The sequence below is a fragment of the Bos javanicus genome, chromosome 22 (assembly GCF_032452875.1).
Source record: "Bos javanicus breed banteng chromosome 22, ARS-OSU_banteng_1.0, whole genome shotgun sequence".
NCBI classification, from domain to species: Eukaryota; Metazoa; Chordata; class Mammalia; order Artiodactyla; family Bovidae; genus Bos; species Bos javanicus.
The window spans coordinates 52,228,573-52,249,205 of NC_083889.1; the positions used below are offsets into that span (position 1 = coordinate 52,228,573).

Genomic DNA, 20,633 nt, shown 5'->3' on the forward strand with positions numbered 1-20,633 from the left:
TTGAATATGCTATCTATGTTGGTCATAACTTTCCTTCCAAGGAGTAAGCGTCTTTTAATTTCATGGCTGCAGTCACCATCTGCAGTGATTTTGGAGTTCAAAAAAATAGTCTGACACTGTTTCCACTGTTGCCCCATCTATTTTCCATGAAGTGATGGGACCGAATGCCATGGTCTTAGTTTTCTGAATGTTGAGCTTTAAGCCAACTTTTTCACTCTCCTCTTTCACTTTCATCAGGAGGCTCTTTAGTTCTTCTTCACTTTCTGCCATAAGGGTGGTGTCATCTGCATATCTGAGGTTATTGATATTTCTCCTGGCAATCTTGATCACGGTAGTACATACATATAATTTTTGCACAAAAATTGGAGATATGTACACACATATTGGGGAAATGTACTTGAGTTTTTGTTGTTGGGAGTTCATAAAAACATTAAGAACCCCCTGGTTTATTTAATACTCAGCATTTTCTGAATTCATAAAATATGTAATGTGTCATGCTAACCATTTGTTCCTAAGTTGGAAGTCTAGTGAAGTTCAGTGTAATTCTACATAATCAGGGTATTTCATATTAATAACCAAGTATAAATTATTTTAGAAATTGTATTCTGAGTGTGAAAGATTTGGTTTTTCATTAGCCTTTATGTTGCAAATATAGTAGTACTCTTTACCTTTGAAGCTATAGTGACTGATATAGCCCTTTAGAAGTTAAAGCTTTGGGAATTCCCTGGCTGTCCAGAGGTTAGGACTCTGTGCTTTCATTGATGAGGGCCTGGGTACTTCAGGAAACTAAGGTACCACAAGCTGTGTGGTATGGCAAAAAAAAAAAAAAGAAAAAATTTTGTTGAACCTCTTGTGTTTTTTTTCAGAGTTTAACTTTTTAATTTTATATTGGAGTATAGCCAAGTAACAATATTGTGGTAGTTTTAGGTGAGCAGCAGAGGGACTAGTCATACATACATATGTATCCATTCTCTCCCAAACCCTACTCCCATTCGGGCTGTCACATATTGTAACATTGAACCGAATTCCACATGCTGTGTGGTAGGTCCTTGTTGGTTATCTCTTTTAAATAGAGCGGTGTGTACATGGCCTTCCTGAAGTCCCTAACTTTCCCTTCCCCACTGGCAACCATAAGTTCATTTTCTGTTTTGTAAGAAAATCCATTTGTATCATTTCTTTTTAGATGTCACATGTGAGGGATGTCATAAGATATTTCTCCTTCTCTGCGTGACTTACTTCACTCAGTTTGACACTCTCTAGGTCCATCTGTGTTGCTGCAAAGACATTATTTCATTCTTTTCAATGGCTGAGTAATAGTCCGTTGTGTTTATATACCACAGCCTCTTTGTCCATTCCTGTGTTGATGGGCATTTAGGCTGCTCCCCTGTCTTGGCTGTTGTAAGCAGTGCTGCAGTGAACACGGGTGCATGTATACTGTTAGCTTATGTTTTCTCTGGATGTGTGCCCAGGAGTGGGATTGCAGGTTCATATGGTAGTTCTGTTTCTAGCTTTTTAAGGAGCCTTCATACTGTTCCTCTTGTTGGCTGTATCAGTTTGCATTCCCACCAACATTGTAGCAGGTGAACTTCTTCTATTTTAAACAACTTAATTGAGTTTGAAGCCCAAGAGACTAATCAGTGTACACAGATATGGCATTTATAATAGTTGTAGTTGTGGTATTCTGCAACCTTAGAATATTTTCGTATCATCTAAATGTTGAAATTCTAAGCATGTTGATTCCTTATCACTTTTTACAGACTAGATTCTTTAGTTCATTCCACTGCAGTGGTTAGTACATTATTTCAGAATGAGTGGTTTCAGAATTGTATCTAATTAAATCTTTGTCATCTTCCAGCTTATTTCACAATTGAATAGATTAGTGTTCTTCAGGAGTTTAGGTTAAAATAACAGAATGGGTTTTGAGCAAGAAATGTAGTTTCCTAATTATATAAGCTGATATTATCCAGATGAGACAGTATTACTTCATACCTAGGTTCTCAAACTTAAGTGTGAGTTGAAATTACCTGGAGGAGTTGTTTTAACCTCACCTCCAGAATCTGTAGGTCAGAGGTAGACCCTGGAATTTGAAATTCAAACAAGTTGCTCGGTGGTGCTACTGTTGCCTTGCATGCTTAGTTGATAAGTCATGTCTGACTCTTGTGACCCCATGCACTGTAGCCCACCAGGCTCCTCTGTCCATGGGATTCTCCAGGCAAGAATACTGGAGTGGGTGGCCATGTCCTTCTTCAATGGATCTTCCTGACCCAGAGATTGAACTTGCTTCTCCTGTGTCTCCTGCATTGCAGGTGGATTCTTTACTGCTGAGCCACTGCTGCCTGAGGGAACCACAGTTTGAGAGCCCTGGCTCTAAAACCAGAGCACGAGGTCAGTGTTTTCATGTTTCACTTAGAATCTCATCAGCATCGCCTTAGTTTTGCCAAGCTTGGGCAGTCCTCTGAATTAATGATGACTCGACTTACCATTTTTCAGCGATATGATGGTGCCAAAGCAATCATATATTCAGTAGAAACCACGCTCCAGATTGTGAATTTTTAATCTTTTCAGGGCTGTGATATGTTGAAAGCAACACTCTCGTGATGCTGGACAGCGGCATTGAGCCACAGCTCCCAGTCAGACATGTACTCGTGTTCAGCTCAGTTAAGTCGCTCAGTCGTGTCTGACTCTTTGGGACCCCATGAATCGCAGCACGCCAGGCCTCTCTGTCCATCACCAACTCCCGGAGTTCACTCAGACTCACATCCATCGAGTCAGTGATGCCATCCAGCCATCTCGTCCTCTGTCGTCCCCTTCTCCTGCCCCCTATCCCTCCCAGCATCAGAGTCTTTTCCAGTGAGTCAACTCTTCGCAGGAGGTGGCCAAAGTACTGGAGTTTCAGCTTTAGCATCATTCCTTCCAGAGAACATCCAGGGCTGATCTCCTTCAGAATGGACTGGTTGGATCTCATGAGGGTGACCAATGTACTCATGAGGGTGACCAACTAATACAATTAGAGCCATTCCGTATTCAGACAACCATTTTTTCATTTTGGTATTTTGGTATTTTTCAGTATAGTATTCAGTAAGTTACATGAGATATTCAACACTATTATAAAATAGGCTTTGGGTTAGATGATTTTGCCCAACTTTAATGTCAGTGATCTGAGCACATCTAAGGTAGGCTAGGCTAAGTGATGACATTCAGCAGGCTAGGTGCAGTAAATGCAATTTCGGCATTGCAGTGTTTTCAGCTTAGGATGGGTTTATTAGCATGTACCTGGAGGAGGGCATGGCAACCTGCTCCAGTGTTCTTGCCTGGAGAATTCCACGGACCGAGGAGCCTGGCAGGGTACAGTCATGGAGTTTCCGAGAGTTGGACACAACTGAGCAACTAACACACACACACACATACACACGCATTAGGATGTGCCTCCACTGTAAACTGAGGAAGATCTGTGCGTATCTGGCTCTTGGTTTTAGTCCATTTCTTTCTTATTTGTAGATAATGTCATAATTATATTCTCAACTGTAGTGCTGTTTCTGCTTTCCCTGCAGTTTCTAGGTTGAGGAATTAGAGTTGTTGTTTTAATTCGAATCACTCATCTTCTTAAAAATTGATAAGCTCACCCATATGCGTGCACAGAATTTACATTGTCTGTAATCGCAGTGGTAACCACCTGCAGGGTTCTTCTCAGGCTTCTTTCTTGCTCATTCAGAAGTTTTCTTTCTCTGTGTAATGGGTTCATACTGTTCTGTATCCATTTTCTGTGTGAACATTTTTTTCATGTATAAAACTGTTGTAGAACATTTTTGATTTTTTTAAAAAAAACATGGGCTCTCATTTATTTTGATGTTTTTCAGTGGCTTTCCCTTTGAGCAGCCTTGTCCAGTCCACCCTGCTGCATGTGGCTGTGGGCTTTGTTTGCACCTTTCAGAAGACTGTGCTGTCACTCACAAAGTCTTCAATCATGGTCTCTCTCAACAATCTTCAGTAGCTCCCCACTCTTATAATCTGCCCCAGGCTGGCACATCCACCCCTTCTTCCCTCTGCCAGGCAGTGTTTATGCTGCCTTATCTTTATTTTTTTTGTAAGAGGCCACTTGGATGGAAGAATTTTTAAAATAAATTTACTCATTCATTTATTTTTGGCTGTGTTGAATCCCCTAGTTGCAGTGAGTGAGGGCTACGCTCCAGCTGCCACGTGTAGGCTTTTCACTGTGGGGGCTTCTCTTGTTGCTGAGCACAGGCTCCAGGGCACCCAGGCTTCAGTAGTTGGGACACATGGGCTCAGCAGTTGAGGCTCTTGGGCTGCAGAGGACAGGCCCAACAGTTGCAGTGCACAGGCCCAGTTGCTCCACGGCACATGGGATGTTCCCAGACCATGGATTGAACCCGTGTCTCCTGCATTGACAATTGAATTCTTATCTATTGAGCCACCAGGGAAGCCCTGTGCTGTCCCAGCTTCAGGGAGCGATTAGTTCTCATCTTTCAGGCATGAGACCTGCTTGGGTTTGACATTCATTCTCAGTTGTCCCCCCAGCAACAGTGACTGTTAGGAATATCAAGACGTGCCTTCAGCAGGCCCCAGAGAATGTTGCATCTCATATTCTTGTCAGGAGGATAAAAGCTGTCCTGAACTCAACTGTGGTAAAGGATGTCCGTGGGATTGTTCTGGCACAGGCTTCGGTGCACCTGTTCTAGGCAGTGTTTTGTCTTTGAATGAAACTGGATCATTAGCATATTTCTGGCCTCCTTCCGCTTCACACGGCCCCATCAGCTTGTGTTAAGAGCTGTATAAGAAGCCTCCAAGAAAATCTGTGAGTCCAATTAGAAATTTCCTTCAGGTCCAGTGCCTGGGAGTGGTCATGCCTCTTCTGAACCATTGGTTTGATTTTGTTTAAACCATACCTCTCTTTGCCTTGGTCCCTAGGGAGCTCATAGTCTCATTTATATTCAGAGTTCTCTGGCTTGTGCGTTCTTCTGGCTTATAACATTGTTTTTTTTTTTTTCTTTTTTCTTTTTAATAGCTAGACATTTTGCTCTTTCTCTCAAATTTTACCATAAAAAACAAATTTCATGTCTTTTCTAAACATTACAGTGATTACATTCTTGTCTCCAAATCTGTCTTGCTATCCTATATCCTTTCATTTTTTTTCATATACTTGAATCCCTCTGAAGCCTGCTTTTGCTTGCCCCCTGCCATTTCCTCATTGTTTTTTGTTGTTCCAGTTTTCTCTTGTGGTAAATATACAAGTTTCCATATTAACCATTTTAAGTGTACAGTTCAGTGATATTAAAGAACATTTCTAAATTTTCGCAACATCACCACATTCTTTCTGTGCTGTGGATAGTTGTGTCTGACTCGGCGACGCCGTGAACTGTAGCCCACCTGGCTTCTCTGTCCTTGGGATTCTGCAGGCAAGAATACTGAAGTGGTTTGCCATGCCCTCCTCCAGGGGATCTTCCCAGCCCAGGGATCGAAGCAAGGTCTCCCACATTGCAGGCAGATTCTTTACTTTCTGAGCCACCAGGGAAGCCCAAGAATGCTGAAGTGGATAGCCTGTCCCTTCTCCAGGGGAGCTTCCTGAGCTAGGAAGCGAACCGGGACCTTCTGCATTGCTGGCGGATTCTTTACCAGCTGATCTACCGGGGAAGCTCATTCTCTCTGTATCTCTCCTCATTTTGCAAAACTGAAACTCTATATCCATTAAGTAGTAGCTCATTTTCTCCCCTCCCAAGTACCTGGCAGTAACCATCCTAAATACTTTATATGACTATGATTTTGACTAAGTATATCATGTAAATGGAATTATACCCTGTTACTCTCTTGTGACTGGTGTGTTTCATGTAGCATAATATTCTCATGTTGTAGCATGGGTCAGAATTACTTCCTTTTTAAAGCTGAATAATATTCTGTGTATACCTCATTTTGTTTATCCATTCATCTGTTGATAGACATTTTTATTGTTTCCACCTTCTGGCTGTTGTAAGTAATGCTGCTGATAACATGGGTATACAAACATTAGTTCAAGTCCTTGTTTTCAGTTCTCTTGGGCCAGTATGGAAGTGGAGTTGCTGGATTGTATGGTAATTCTATGATTCGTTTTTTTGGAACCATCAGACTGTTTTCCCCAGAGGCTGTACCATTTTACATTCTTGCCAGCAATACACAAGGGTTCCAGTTTCTTCACATCCTTGCTAACACTTGGTGTTTTCTCGTTTTTTTGATAGTAGCCATTGTAATGCCTATGAGGTGATTATCTCTCTTTGTAGTTTTTATAAAATATTTTTTTGATGAACAAATTTCTTAAAAGATCACTTAAAATCAACATAGAAAATGGTTGCATAGTACAGATCTCAACTATTCACTGAGAATACATTTTAAGAATAATTTTCTTTTATTATGTATAAACATTTATTTTAATAATACTCTTTATCACTTTAACTTACATCATTCCAGTATGAAAATGTTTCATTGAAGAGAGAATATTTCTTCAGAACTCTAAATAAAGAGCTTTACCTATCAAATGTGCAGCCGTACAGTCTTTAGAAATATGTAACTGTTCATTTCACAGTAATACTTCCCCTTTAAAAATTTGTCAGTTCCTCACAGGTTTAAAGTACAAGGTGCCTAATACTTTGAAGGTATATGTAGTGTAAGTGAACCAAAGCTTTTCTCAAATATCAATTCTTTGTAAGTCCTACAAATTTGTGTGAACGTATTGTATAAAATAAATATTTTTTCCTGTTTTTAATTTGTAATATTCTATAAAACTCAAACATTTCATATCTATCATGGGCAGCTTATTTTAGCATTTTACCTGTAAAAAACACTGATCTATATACTTAAAATGATTTCTTGAAAAAACATTTTCTGTAATATAGTCCAGCATTTAACAAATAATACAATTAAAATTTATCCCTTGATCAGTATTCAGATTAAGAGTAACTTTCTTAATGTTTGCAAGTGAAGACTTATGACCTGAGATAGGATCCGTTGACAGCATCATACACTGATTCAGAAAGATATCTTCAGTAACTAAGGCGGAAGTGGAAGTGTACTCTAGAAGATATGAGCCTAGAAGAGAGCAGCATTTCTAAATCTCATTTTACATGTGTACTTTGAAATTTATTATAGCATAAGCAGTTTAACAATTAAATATCATAATCACAGAGCTGACCTTTTTTTTTTAATATTCCTGAAGTTCATGTACTCAATTTGACCTTCAAACCTTTTAAAAGTATTCATAATTTAAATGGTAAATACTCATATGTACACCCATGGCTGATTCAGGTCAATGTATGGCAAAACCCACTACAATATTGTAAAGTAACTAGCCTCCAATTAAAATAAATAAATTTTTAAAAAATGGTAAAGACTGCCTTAAATTTGTGCTTATACAGTTTATAAAATGGATGAAAGAGACAACAGAGGAGATGTCTAATAAATTGAAGTAAGGTCGCAGCAATATGTATTTAAGTATACTGGCATCTGCTTAAATTCACAAAGAAAGAAATGATGAATCTGTATTCTGAACCCACAACCTAGTATCGATTGTGTGTGTGTGCTAAGTCTCTTCAGTGTGTCCAGCTCTTTGTGACCCTATGGACTGTATATAGCCCACCATGCTTCCAGCCAAGAATACTGGAGTGAGTTGCCACGCCCTCCTCCAGGGGATCTTCCCCACCCAGGGATTGAACCTGCGGCTCCTGTGGTTCCTGCATTGCAGGCTGATTCTTTACCTCTGAGCTGCCGGGGAAGTCCAGTATTGATTGTATATTGTCTCAAATTACTAGCCCCCTGCTTCACTTCACGTTGCTAAATCCTGCCTTCCTAAATGTTTATAAATGGTCAGGAGTCTGGATTGACACAGTTCAATGGTGGGTTTTTGTTTTTGTATTTTTAATCCCAGCAGCTGTAGCACTAGCACTGTCCTGGGTTCAGAGCAAGTTTTGTTAATATTTCTGAAGTGTTTTCCGTGGTTGCTATTGACTCATTGTAATTTCAGTTTGCATTTCCCTAGTGATCAGTAATGTTGAGCATATTTTCATGCTTTTATTAGCCATTTGTATATCTTCTTTGGGGAAATGTCTATTCCAGCCCTTTGCCCATTTTTTAATCAGATCACTTTTTAAAAATTTCTGTTTATTTGTTTTTAAACTTTTAACTTTGTATCAGATTTTTCTGTTGTTGAGTTGTAGGACTTTTCTTCATATTCTAGATATTAATCCCTTGTCAGATATATGATTTGTAACTATTTTCTCCCATTCTGTGGGTTGCCTTTTTACCCTTTTGACAGAATCTTTGTGTTTTTGGTCCATGCTGCACAACCAGGGGTTGAATCTGGGGCCTCGGAAGTGAGTATGCAGAGCCGTAGCCATTGGATCCCAGGAAGTTCTCTGTCGATAGTTTCTTTTGATGCACACAATTTAAAAATTTTTATGAAGTTCAGTCTGTTTACGTTTCATTTGTTCCCTGTGCCTTTGGTGTTATACCAGGGAATTGCCAAATCTAACGTGAAGCTTTTGCCCTTTATTTTCTTTTAAGAGTTTTTATAGTCTTAAGTTCAGATCTTTGATCCTTGTGTATTCATTGCTGCCAAATTTTGTAAAGGGGTACATTCTGAAAAAGCCTTGTACATTTCAAAGGACTTCTCTGCTTATTAATGTTTATTATCATTAAATTGAAATATACACAAAAGCAGAGAGTAGTGATCCATTGTGATGTATCACTTAGTTATGTCTCATCCTTACCAATACTTTTTTCTTGGCTACGCCCGCCGCACAGCATGTGGGGTCTTAGTTCCTCAACCAGGGATCGAACCTGCACCCCTGCATTGGAAGCGCAGTCTTAACCACTAGACTGCTAGGGAAGTCCCTTTTATTTTGTGGGGGGTACTTTAATCATTGTGCATTCACATAACTCCCAGAACCAGACTGAGAAGAAATAGTGCATTGATTATACATATACAGAACATACATACAGTGTATGTTGCATATAAAGTAATACAGCGATTTCCCTCCAAATTCCTGAATACATTTTCTCAAATAACATGTCTTAGTTTTTAGATGAATTGCAAGCACAGTCTTGTGTCCTGACACTTATTATTTTTCTTTTTTTTTTAAGAAATAAGAGCCGACCTATTGGGTGTGAAGTGATATCTCATTATGGCTTTGATTTCTGTTTCTATAATGATTAGTGATGTTGAGCAGTTTTATGTGCTTTTTGACCATTTATATTCAATGTATCTATTGAAGTCCTTTGCCCTTTTTTTTTTTTTTTTTGGCCATGCAGCGGGCACATGGGATCTTAGTTCCCCTACCGGGGATCAAACCTATGCCCGTTGCATTGGAAGCACAGAGTCTTTTGGATCCCTAGGGAAATCCCTACTTACCCATTTTTGAATTGAGTTTTTTGTTGTTGCTGAGTTGTGGCAGTTCTTTCTATATTCTGGATATTAATCTCTTCTTAGATATATGACTTGCAAATATATTCTTCCATTCTGTGGGTTGTTCTTCACTCTGTTGATAGTTTTCTTTGAGGTACAAAAGTGATTTTGTTATCTGTTGTTGTTGTTGTTTTTCTGTGCTTTTGGTGTCACATCCATAAAATCCTTTCAGAATCAGTATCATGAAGGTTTTACCCCTATATTTTTAAGAGTTTTATTAGTTCTAGTTCTTTGTTTAGGTCTTTGATTTTGAGTTAGTTTTTGTATATGATACAAGGGTCCACTTTAACTTTTTTGCGTGGGGCTGTCATGTTTTCCCAGCACCAGTTGCTGAAAAAACTTTTACCAGGTGTCCTGTACCTGTACCATCTCCTGGCTCTCTTTGGCACTCTCTCCCTCACAAACAGGTCTTCTGCATGTTTTGTGTTTGGAATGCAACCATCTTCCATGTGGTGTTTATATTAAAAGCTCTTGAGACAGTAATAAAATCTAAACTCATCACACCTTCACTTTTGAGAAAACTCTCAAGAAGCATGGTACTTTGCAGAAGAACACACTTCTCTCAGGAAGCCACAGGCAAGAGGCTTCCGTTCTGTGAGGTCTGGACATACCCATGTGTGGCTGAGAGCAGGAGTCTGGTCCTGGCCGTACTTCTGAGACCAAGGCTGAGGGCACCCTACCTCTGGGCCCGCAGTCTTACAAAATGACAGGGCTGCCCTATTGAACTCCTGCGTTGTTTCTAGCTTTAAAACAGATTCTTTGCCCATGTTCTTAGCAGTCAGTTCAGTCCATTTGTTAGTCATTGCTGACCACGTCAAGAAGGAATGAAAATGTAGGTTGCTGGTGTTGTGGAAGAAAGTCTTCAGTGTATCTGTTGATGCTGAATTGTGCAGAGGGGTCAGCATCCTGTAATGGTTATTTGCGATGATCATCACAACTGTTTAATTTAGTCTTCCTTCAATACGAGTATTGCTGCGCCATCCCAACAATTATCCTAATTGTGGCAATATTCATCCTCTTGAATATGATGTTTTCAGGCTTCAAATTCTTTGAAATCAGCTTTCGTTCGTTAACTGAAACTCCTTTCTTTTTTCAGTACTGTTAATTTAAGTCTGCTGAAAATCCTTCCAGCTTATTTGGGTAATTTTAATGCTTAGAGAAGCAGAATTTCCTGTCCTGATCATTGATCCACTTTGCAAATCAACTTGCCCTCCAAAGATGAATTCTTTGCACCAGTGGACTAGTTTAGCACAGTGAACAGACCTATAGTGACTTTCCTCTCGGCACCAAAGGAGGTGCTGACCACTCTAGGGAACACAAAGGTGATTCAGCCGTGACCTCCCAGGAGGGACTGCAGTCAGTCAGGGGAGGCTGGGGAAGTCAGAATAAACACAGGGCCAAGTGGAAATACAGTTGCAGAAGCTCAGAGTAGAAGGCTGCTGCTCCTAGAAGGAGGCTTTCACTTTTTTTTTTAGTTTTAGCTTTTCAGGGCAGTACTGTATTCACATAGCACAAAATTTAAAAGGTACAGCAGGGTATACACCAGAACGTTTCCCTTCCATCTTGCCCCTGGCCACCAGATCCTTTTCCCAGAGGCAGCCAGAGTTACAAGTTCTCGAGTGTCTGTTCAGGCCTGTTCTGTGCATAATACAGACGAATACACAGAGAGCTCCTTTCTTGTACATGAAAAGTAGCACACTTGCTCTTTTCTCTGTTTGTGATAGATCGTTGTCAATACGGAAGAGCTTTTTATTGTCTTTTACAACTGGAGAATATTCCATTGTCAGGATGTACTTTTATTTAGCCAGCGCTCTGTGGATGGATATGTAAGGTGTTTTACATTTTGCTAATGCAGACACCACTGAGGCGCGTTCTGTATACATCGGTCCACGCGTGGCCAAGGGCGTGTGTCCATTCACTTACCTGAGGCAGGAGTGCTGGGTGGTGAGTATGTGCTTCTGTGACTTTGACAGCTCTTACAAGTTAAACCTCCGTAGAGGTTTTGTCCATTTAGGCTCCCAGCCAGTGTGGCAGTGCCTGTTTATCCACACCCTCACCAACGCTGTGATATCTCACAGTTTGGACTTTGCCAGTTTTTTTGTTTGTTTTTAAATTTATATATTTGGCCGTGTTGAGTCTTAGTTGCAGCACAGGGGATCTTTGTTGCATCATATGGTCTCTCTGGTTGTGGCACAGTGGCTCAGTGGCTGTGACTCGCGGGCTTAGTTGCTCCAAGTCCTATGGGATCTAGCTTCTGGACCAGGGATCAAACCCGTGTCCCCTGCATTGCAAGGCAGATTTTTAACCGCTGAATCACCAGGAAGTCCTGATCTTTACCAGTTTGTTAGCTTAAAAAAACTAGATTTTTTTCCTCCAAAACGTCATAGTTCATCCTGTAGAAAAGTTAATTTAAGGTTTAAGGGCCATTTCAGTTTTCTGTGAAGTCAGTTTGTATCCTTGGCCTGTTTTTCTACTGGGCTTTGGTGTTTCTTAATTCTGTAAAAAAAATTATATAGGAAGAAACTTTGCATTTTGTCAGTGATAGGAATTGCAGTTATATTTTTATAGATTTTAAAATATTTTTTATTGATACTTAGAATGGTTTTGTCATGAAAAAAAAATTGATTTTTAATTGACTTTTTAAGGCTTATGGGTTCTCTGTCATACATAGAAAGATTTTCCCTGGTAGAAGTGTATGAAAAATTATCCTGTGGTTAGTTAAAGTACTTTTTATGTTTCATTTTTTACCTTTTATCCATTTTTTACCTTTTTACCTTTTATGTTTCATGTTTTACCTTTATCCATTTGAAATTTTTTTTAGTGTGAAGTGTGGGTCCAACTTAATTTTTCCCAATTGGCTGCTCATTTGTTGAAATACCTTTTATTGAACAATTCATCTTTTCCCCACTTCTTTAAATATCCTTCATCATTTACTATGTATGATGTACTTTGCCACATATCATGTATATTGGGTCTATTTCTGGACTTTGAATTGTAGATATTAATCCATGTTTTAATGTGTTGGTATCATATTGTTTTAGTTACCCTAGTTTTATAGCATATTTCAGTGTTTGGTAAAGTAAATTCTAATTCATTACCTTTAATCTTTATTTTTCACAACTTTCCTTGCTGTTTTTTGTTTTTCTTTATGAACTTTAAGACAAGTTTGTTTGTTAAAAGTCCTGTTTGTTTTTATTGGGACTAAATTACAGTTTTAGCTTAGTGTAAGAAAAGTGACATTTTGATGATGAATCTTCCCTGCTAAGATTACATGCCTTTCTCTCTGAGTTTGGTTTTAGTTTTGATGGCTTTCTTAATACACTTGGATTTTATGCCAAGTGTATTCTCAGGTCTTTCTTGTTTGTTTTTAATGCTGAAGCATTTTCCCTTCTACCTACTTGATGATGATGTATGTGGAATTGTTGATTTGTATATATTAATTTTCATCATCTTACCTGATTTTTAATTAATTATGATAGGTCTTCAGTTGCTTCTCTTGGATTTTTTAGGTTTATAATATTATCCACAAATAAGTGTTTCCTCTGGTTGTATACCTGTGTTTTACTTCTGTTGTCTTTTGTGATTGGTGGCACCTCCACAGCAGTGGTAAACACTGGTGGTGAGGCATGTGGCTTTGTTTGGCCTCTGACTTGAGTGGGAAGTCTTTTAATGTGTTCCCACTAGGCTTGACTTTAGCTTTGAGATTGAGAAGGATGTAAATATGTGGTTGATGTCTGTATCTTACTGTATATTTTTAAATGTAAATATGTATATAAATATTCAAGCTTTTGTCAGTTTAAAATGTAATTAACAAAATTGTGTTTATTTAAAGTATACAACATGGTAATTTGACATATGTGTATTTTGTGAAATAATTACCACAATCAGGTTAATGAACACGTCTATCACCTCAGTTGCCTTTTCTTTTCTTTGTAGTGAGAATCCTTGTAGTCTGTTCTTTCAGCAGTTTTCAGGCACTCACAGTATTGTTTACTGTGGTCACTGTGCTACATGTTAAATTCCCCAGAGCTTATTCATCTTATCAGTGAAGGCTTCTGCCCTTTGACCAGCATCTCTCCATCTCTCCCAGGCCCTGGTGACCACCATTCTACTCTCTGTTTCTGTGAGTTGGACATTTTTTTTTTTAGATTCCACTTACGAGGGCGATCATACAGTATTTGTCTTTCTGCCTGATTTCACTTATCTTTGTGTGCTCTAGATTCTTCCACGTTGCTGCAAATTTCAGAATTTCCTTCTTTCTTGTGACTAGTTAATATGTTAATACACACAACCCTACCTTATCTGTTATCTGCTGATGGACAGGTAGGTTGTTTGCATATCTTGGCTATTGTGAATAATCCTGAACTGAGCCTAGGCATCCAAATAATCTCTTCAAGAAATGATATCTTTGGATGTATGCCTGTAAGTGGAATTGCTGGGTCATATGGTAGGCTGATTTTTGTTTTTGTTTTTTTTTTTTAATTTTTATTGGAGTACAGTTGCTTTATAGTCTTATGTTAGTTTCAGGTCTACAGTGAAGTGGATCAGTTATACATATATCCACTCTTTTTTAGATTCTTTTCCCATATTTAGGCTGTTACAGAGTATTGAGTGGAGTTCCCTGTGCTCTACAGTAGATCCTCATTAGTTGTCTGTTTTATGTATAGTGGTGTGTATGTGTCAATCCCAATCCTCCAATTTATCCCCCTGCTCTTACCCTCTGGTAACCATTAGTTGTTTTCTACATCTGTAGCTCTCTGTTTTGTAGATAAGTTCATTTGTACCCTTTTATTAGATTCCACATATAAGCAATATTGTATGATTGTCTGACTTCACTCATTAGAACAATCTATAGGTCCATCCCTGTTGCTGCAAATGGCATTATTTCATTATTTTGAACTGAACTAACTGAACTGATTATTCCATTGTATATATATACTACATCTTCTAAAACCATTCATCTGTCGATGAGCATTTTTACATCTTAAAATGGAAGCAACATGGTTGCTCCATGTCCTGGCTATTGTAAATAGTGCTGCAGTGAACACTGGGATGCATGTATCTTTTCCAACGGTTTTTTCTTTGTGTATATGCCTAGGAGTGGGATTGCTGGATCACATGGTAGCTCTGCTTTTATTTTTTTAAAGACCCTCCATACTGTTTTCCATAGTGCTGTCCACTTTACATTCCCACCAACAGTAGGAAAGTTCCCTTTTCTGTGCACCTGCTCCAGCATTTATTGATTGTAGACTTTTTGATTATGGCCATTCTCACCCATCTGAGGTGATACCTCATTATAGTTTTGAATTGCATTTCTCTAATAATTAGTGATGTTGAGCATCTTTTCATGTGCATTTTAGCCATTTGTATGTCATCTTTGGAGAAATGTCTATGTAAATCTTCTGCCCACTTAAAGTATTTGTTTTTGGCTCCGCTTGTTGTTGGTTGCGGTGCAGGCTTTCCTCTGGTTGTGGCTGGCGGGGCTACGCTCTAGTTGTGGTGCGTGGGCATCTGCAGGGGCTTCTCTTGGTGCAGAGAATGGCTTCTAGGGTGTGCAGGTTTCAGTAATGCAACTTGTGGCTCAGTAGCGCTGACTCCTGGGCTCTAGAGCACGGGCCCACTGCTCTGAGGCACGTGGGGTTCTCCCGCACTGGCACGTGGGCTCTTCACCATTGAACCACAGGGAGGCCCCATCTTCTGCCCACCTTTTGACTGGGTTGTTTTTTGATATTGCACTTCATGAGCTGTTAATATATTTTAGAGGTTGATCCCTTCTTGGTTCCTTCACTTGAAAATATTTCTCCCATTCTGAGGGTTATCCTTTTGTTTATGGTTTCCTTTGTTGTGCAAAAGCCTTTTAGTTTAGGTTCCATTTGTTTATATTTGTTTTTATTTGTTTTCCTTACCCTAGGAGGTGGATCAAAAAAGATCTTGCTGCAATTTATGTCAAACAGTGTTCTGCCTATATTTTCCTCTAAGAGTCTTATAATATCCAGCCTTACATACAGGTCTTTAATCCATTTTGAGTTTATTTTTTGTGTATAGTGTTAGGGAGTGTTCCAGTTTCATTCATTTACATGTAGCTGTCCAGTTTTCCCAGCACTCCTTATTGAAGAAATGGTAGTTTGGTTTTTAAATTTGGGGGGAATTTCCATTGTGTTTTCCATAATGGCTGTACCAATTTACAGTTCCACCAGCAGTGTACAAGAAACCCCTTTCTCCACATCCTTGCCAGCGTATATTGTCTTCTTTATTGAAACCATCCTAATAGTGTGAGATGACGTCTTACTGTGGTTTTGATTTGTATATCTCTGATTAATGATGTTGAGCATCTGTTCATGTACCATTTGTGTATCTTCTTTGGAAAAATGTCTGTTCTGGTCCTTTACCCATTTCTTAATCAGGTTATTTTGTTTTTTGTTTTGCTGTCGAGTGGTATGTTTTTGGATATTAATCCCTTATCAAATATATGGTTTGCAAATGTTTTCTCCCAGTCCATACATTGTCTATTCATTTTATTGATTGTTTCCTTTCTGTGTAGAGCCTTGTACTTTAATGTAGTATGGTTTTGGCCAAAAAGAAGTTTGTTCTGATGTTCTCATGATACAGAAAAACCTAAATGAACTTTATGCCAACCTAATACTTTTTTCCTTTACTTTTTTTTTTTTTTGGCCTGTGCATTGCCAGGACCAGTGTCAAGGAGCATATTCTCTATGTAACCTTCTAGGATTTTTTATGATTTCAGATTTTACACTTAAGTCTTTGATCTGTTTATTTTAAGTTAACTTTTGTAAGTGGTGCAAGGGATCACCACTGACATAGGGATCCAGTTTTGTTCTTTTGTATGTGGATATCCTGTTTTCCAGACACCATTTATTGAAGAGACTGTCCATTCTCCATTGTATATTCTTGGTTCCTTGTCAAAGATTAGTTGACCCTACATGTATGGTTTATAGCAGAACTTAACTGCTGTGTTCCACCGGTCTGTGTTTCTGTTTTTTTATGCTAGTACCATACTGTCGGATTATTATAGTATATGATGCCTATAACTTTACTGTTCTTTCTCAAGATTGCTTTGGCTCTTTGGGATCTTTTATGGTTCCACACGAATTATAGGATTATTTTCTTGTTTCTGTGAAAAACACCAATGGAATTTTGATGGAGGTTGCATTGAATCTAGATTGCTTGGGTAGTATGGACATTTTAACAATATTTTTCCAATTCATGAACTTGGAATTTTTTTCTATTTATTTCTATCTTCCTCAATTCCTTTCATCAATGTCTTATGGTTTTCAGTGTACAGGTCTTTTACCTTCTTGGTTAAATTTGTTCTTAAGTCTTTTATTCTTTTTGATCATACTGTAAATGGGATTGTTTTCTTGTTTCTTTTTCTGACAATTTGATGTTAATATTTATTGGGTTGGCCAAAAAGTTCCTTTGGATTTTTCTGTAAGGCGTTACGGAAAAGCTCGAAACCTTTTGGCCAACCCAGTAGAAATGCAGATGACTGTTGTATATTGATGTTATATCCTGCCACCATACTGAATTTATCAGTATGAATAGTTTTTTTTGGTGGAGTTTAGGACATATGATCATGTTATCTTCAAGCAGAGACAGTTTTATTTCTTCCTTTCCAATTTGAGTATTAAAATTTTATTTTCCTGCCTAATTGATTTGACTAGGATTTCCAGTCCCATGTTAAATAGAAGCAGCAATAGTGGGCACCCATGGGACTTCCCAGGGCTTCCCTGATAGCTTGGTAAAGAATCTGCCTGCAGTGCAGGAGACCCTGGTTCAATTCCTGGGTTGGGAAGATCCGCTGGAGAAGGAATGGGCTACCCACTTGTGTATTCTTGGGTTTCCCTTGTAGCTCAGCTCATAAAGAATCCACCTGCAGTGAGGGAGACCTGGGTTCCATCCCTGAGTTGGGAAGATCACCTGGAGAAGGGAACGGCTACCCTTTCCAGTATTCTGGCCTGGGGAATTCCAAGGACTGTATAGTCCATGGGGTGGCAAAGAGTCGGACATGACTGCACAACTTTCACTTTGATGGGAATTCCCTGGTGGTCCAGTGGTTAGGACTCCATGCTCTTAATGATGAGGGCTTGAGTTTAATCCCTGGTCAGAGAACTGAAATCCCACAAGCCACATGGCACGGCCAGGAAAAAAAAAAAAAGTAATGGACACCCTTGTTTTGCTCCAGCTCTTAGAGGAAAAACGTTTGGCTTTTCACCATTGATGATGATGTTAACTGTGGGCTTGTCATATATGGCCTTTACTCTGTTGAGTACATTCCTTTGTTCCCAGTATGTTGAGAGTTTTTTCTTATCATGAAAGGATGCTGAGTTTTGTTACGTTTTTTCTGTATTTGTTGATGATCATAGGATTTTTATTCTGTGACTGTGTAGTATCACCTTTATTAATTTGCAAGTTGAGCCATCTTTACATTCCAGAGTAAATCCTCTTGGTCATGGTGTGTGATCTTTTTTAAATAATTAACTAACTGATGGCTGTGCTGGGCCTTTGTTTCTGTGCTCAGTCTTTTTCTAGTTGCAGCGAGGAGGAGCTACTCTTCGTTGGAGTGCGCAGGCTTCTCATCACAAGGGCTTCTCTTATTACTGAGCACAGGCTTTGTAGGTGTTCAGTAGTTCTAGCACTTGGGCTTAGTAGTTCCAGCACATGGGCTCAGTAGTTGTGGCGCATGGGCTCAGCTGCTTCGTGACATGTGGGATCTTCCTGGACCAGAGATCAAACCCATGTCCCCAGCATTGGCAAGCAGATTCTTAACCACTGGCCCACCAGGGAAATTCTCTACCAGGGAAGTGTGTGATCTTTTCAGTGTGCTGCTGAATTTAGTTTACTAAGATTTTGTTGAGTTTTGACTCTCTTTTTGTCAGGGATATTGTCCTATAATTTTCTTTTCTCACAGTGTCCCCTGTCTGGCTTTGGTATCGGGGTAATGCTGGCCTCTTAAAATGAGTATGGAAAAGTTCCTTCCTCTTCAGTTTTTTTGGAAGAATTTGAGACAGATTGGCATTAACTCCTCTTTAAATGTTTGGTAGAATTCACCAGTAAAGCCATCTAGTCCTGGGCTTTTGTTTGTTGGGAGGTTTTTGATTTCTCATTCAGTCTCTTCTGGCTTTCCTGGTGGCTTAGATGGTAAAGAATCTACCTGCAATGCAGGAGACCTGGTTTTGATCCCTGGATTTGGGAAGATCCCCTGGAGAAGAGAATGGCTGCCCACTCCAATATTCTTCCCACCCCTCCCCGCCAAATGTCATAAATTTTTTAGGCAAAAAATCATAAGTTTTTAAATATATATAAAATGCATATTATTTATGTATACAAAAGCTTTTCTACTATGCTTGATAAAGACTTGAGAAAGAACATCAAAAACAAAAGAAATGATGGAAAATTTGTAAAATATAAACTAAATGAAATGGGAGCCCTGAATAGAAGAGGTGAAACAAACTAGATAAAAGTAAAAGGTCATCAATCATATAGTCCAGTTGTTCTTAAACATGGCCGCTCATTAGAAAGGTATCTGGAGCTTTGGAGAGGGAAAAAAGTAATGCCTGGGCTTTTTTTTTTTTTTTTAATCCAAGATGATTCTGATATGCATTGGGTTTTAAAAAGTGATTACAACTTTTTCTATTGAATGATAGTTTTAGTGATATAGAATTCTATTATTTTTCTGTTGACCAGTCATGATACAGTGGTATTATGTGAGTAATAGTTACATAATCACAATAGTAAAAGATTTTTATCAGTTTTCACAGTCAATAGCCAGACAAAGAATAAAAGGTAGTTGCAGTTGCAGGCCATAATAGGAACATGATTAACCTAACAATATAAAATAATTACCGGAAATAGAACTGCCTTATGATCCAGCAATCCCACTGCTGGGCGTACACACTGAGGAAACCAGAAGGGAAAGAGACACGTGTACCCCAATGTTCATCGCAGCACTGTTTATAATAGCCAGGACAGGGAAGCAACCTAGATGCCCATCAGCAGATGAATGGATAAGAAAGCTGTGGTACAGATACACAATGGAGTATTACTCAGCCATTAAAAAGAATACATTTGAATCAGTTCTAATGAGATGGATGAAACTGGAACCTATTATACAGAGTGAAGTAAGCCAGAAAGAAAAACAATCCAGGATTGTTTTTGTTACACAGGTAACAATAACCCTGTGTACGAGACAGCAAAAGAGACACTGATGTATAGATCAGTCTTACGGACTCTGTGGGAGAGGGAGAGGGTGGGGAGATTTGGGAGAATAGCATTGAAACATGTATAATATCATGTATGAAACGAGTCGCCAGTCCAGGTTCGATGCATGGTACTGGATGCTTGGGGCTGGTGCACTGGGACGACCCAGAGGGAGGGTAGGGGAGGGAGGAGGGAGGAGGGTTCAGGATGAGGAACGTGGGTATACCTGTGGCGGATTCATTTCGATATTTGGCAAAACTAATACAATATTGTAAAGTTTAAAAATAAAAGAAAAAGAAAAAAAATTAAATAAATAAATAAATAAATAAAATAATTACCAACAACTTGTGGGGGGTGGTCAAGCAGAATGATGTGGTAAGTGGAAGTGCATACATGCACACTTTTTCATCTGCCCAGCCAGTCTATGTCTTTTGGTTGGTGCATTTAATCCACTTACATTTAAGGGAATTATCCATATGTATGGTCGTATTACCATTTTCTTAATTATTTTGGGTTATTTTCAGTAGGTCTTTTCCTTCTCTTCTGTTTTCTGTCTAGAGACGTTCCTTTAGTATTTGTCGTAAAGCTGGTTTGGTGGTGCTGAGTTCTCTTAGCTTTTGCTTGTCTTGAAAGCTTTTGATTTCTCCATCAAATCTGAATGTGAGTCTTGCTGGGTAGGGTGTTCTTGGCTGCAGGTTCTTCCCTTTTGTCACCTTAAATAAATCTTGCCATTCCCTTCTGGCTTGTACAGTTTCTGTTGAGAAATCAACTGGTAGGTTGTTGTCATGTTTCCCTCGGGCCTTTTAATATTTTATCTTTGTCTTTAATTTTTGTTCATTTAATTACTATGTGTTTTGGTGTGTTCGTCCTTGGGTTTCTCCTGCCTGGGACTCTCTACTTCCTGGACTTGGTTAACTATTTCCTTTCCCATGTTAGGAAAGTTTTCAGCTGTTATCTCTTCAAATATTGT

General features: G+C 38.9%; 1 protein-coding gene across 4 annotated transcripts in view; it reads left to right on the forward strand.

The window, feature by feature from the left end:
- ELP6 (elongator acetyltransferase complex subunit 6) overlaps nt 1-20,633 on the forward strand; it is a 78,511-nt gene that overhangs the window by 31,968 nt on the left and 25,910 nt on the right. For 2 of the 4 annotated variants that reach the window (XM_061397656.1, XM_061397657.1), the window contains 2 exons: nt 2,307-2,385; nt 11,301-11,389. The exons of 1 other annotated variant lie outside the window; for it this stretch is intronic. In XM_061397656.1, the coding sequence (XP_061253640.1) occupies nt 2,307-2,385; nt 11,301-11,389 (168 nt within the window). The remainder of the gene's footprint in view (nt 1-2,306; nt 2,386-11,300; nt 11,390-20,633) is intronic. One more of the 4 variants, XM_061397658.1, reaches the window with a different exon arrangement.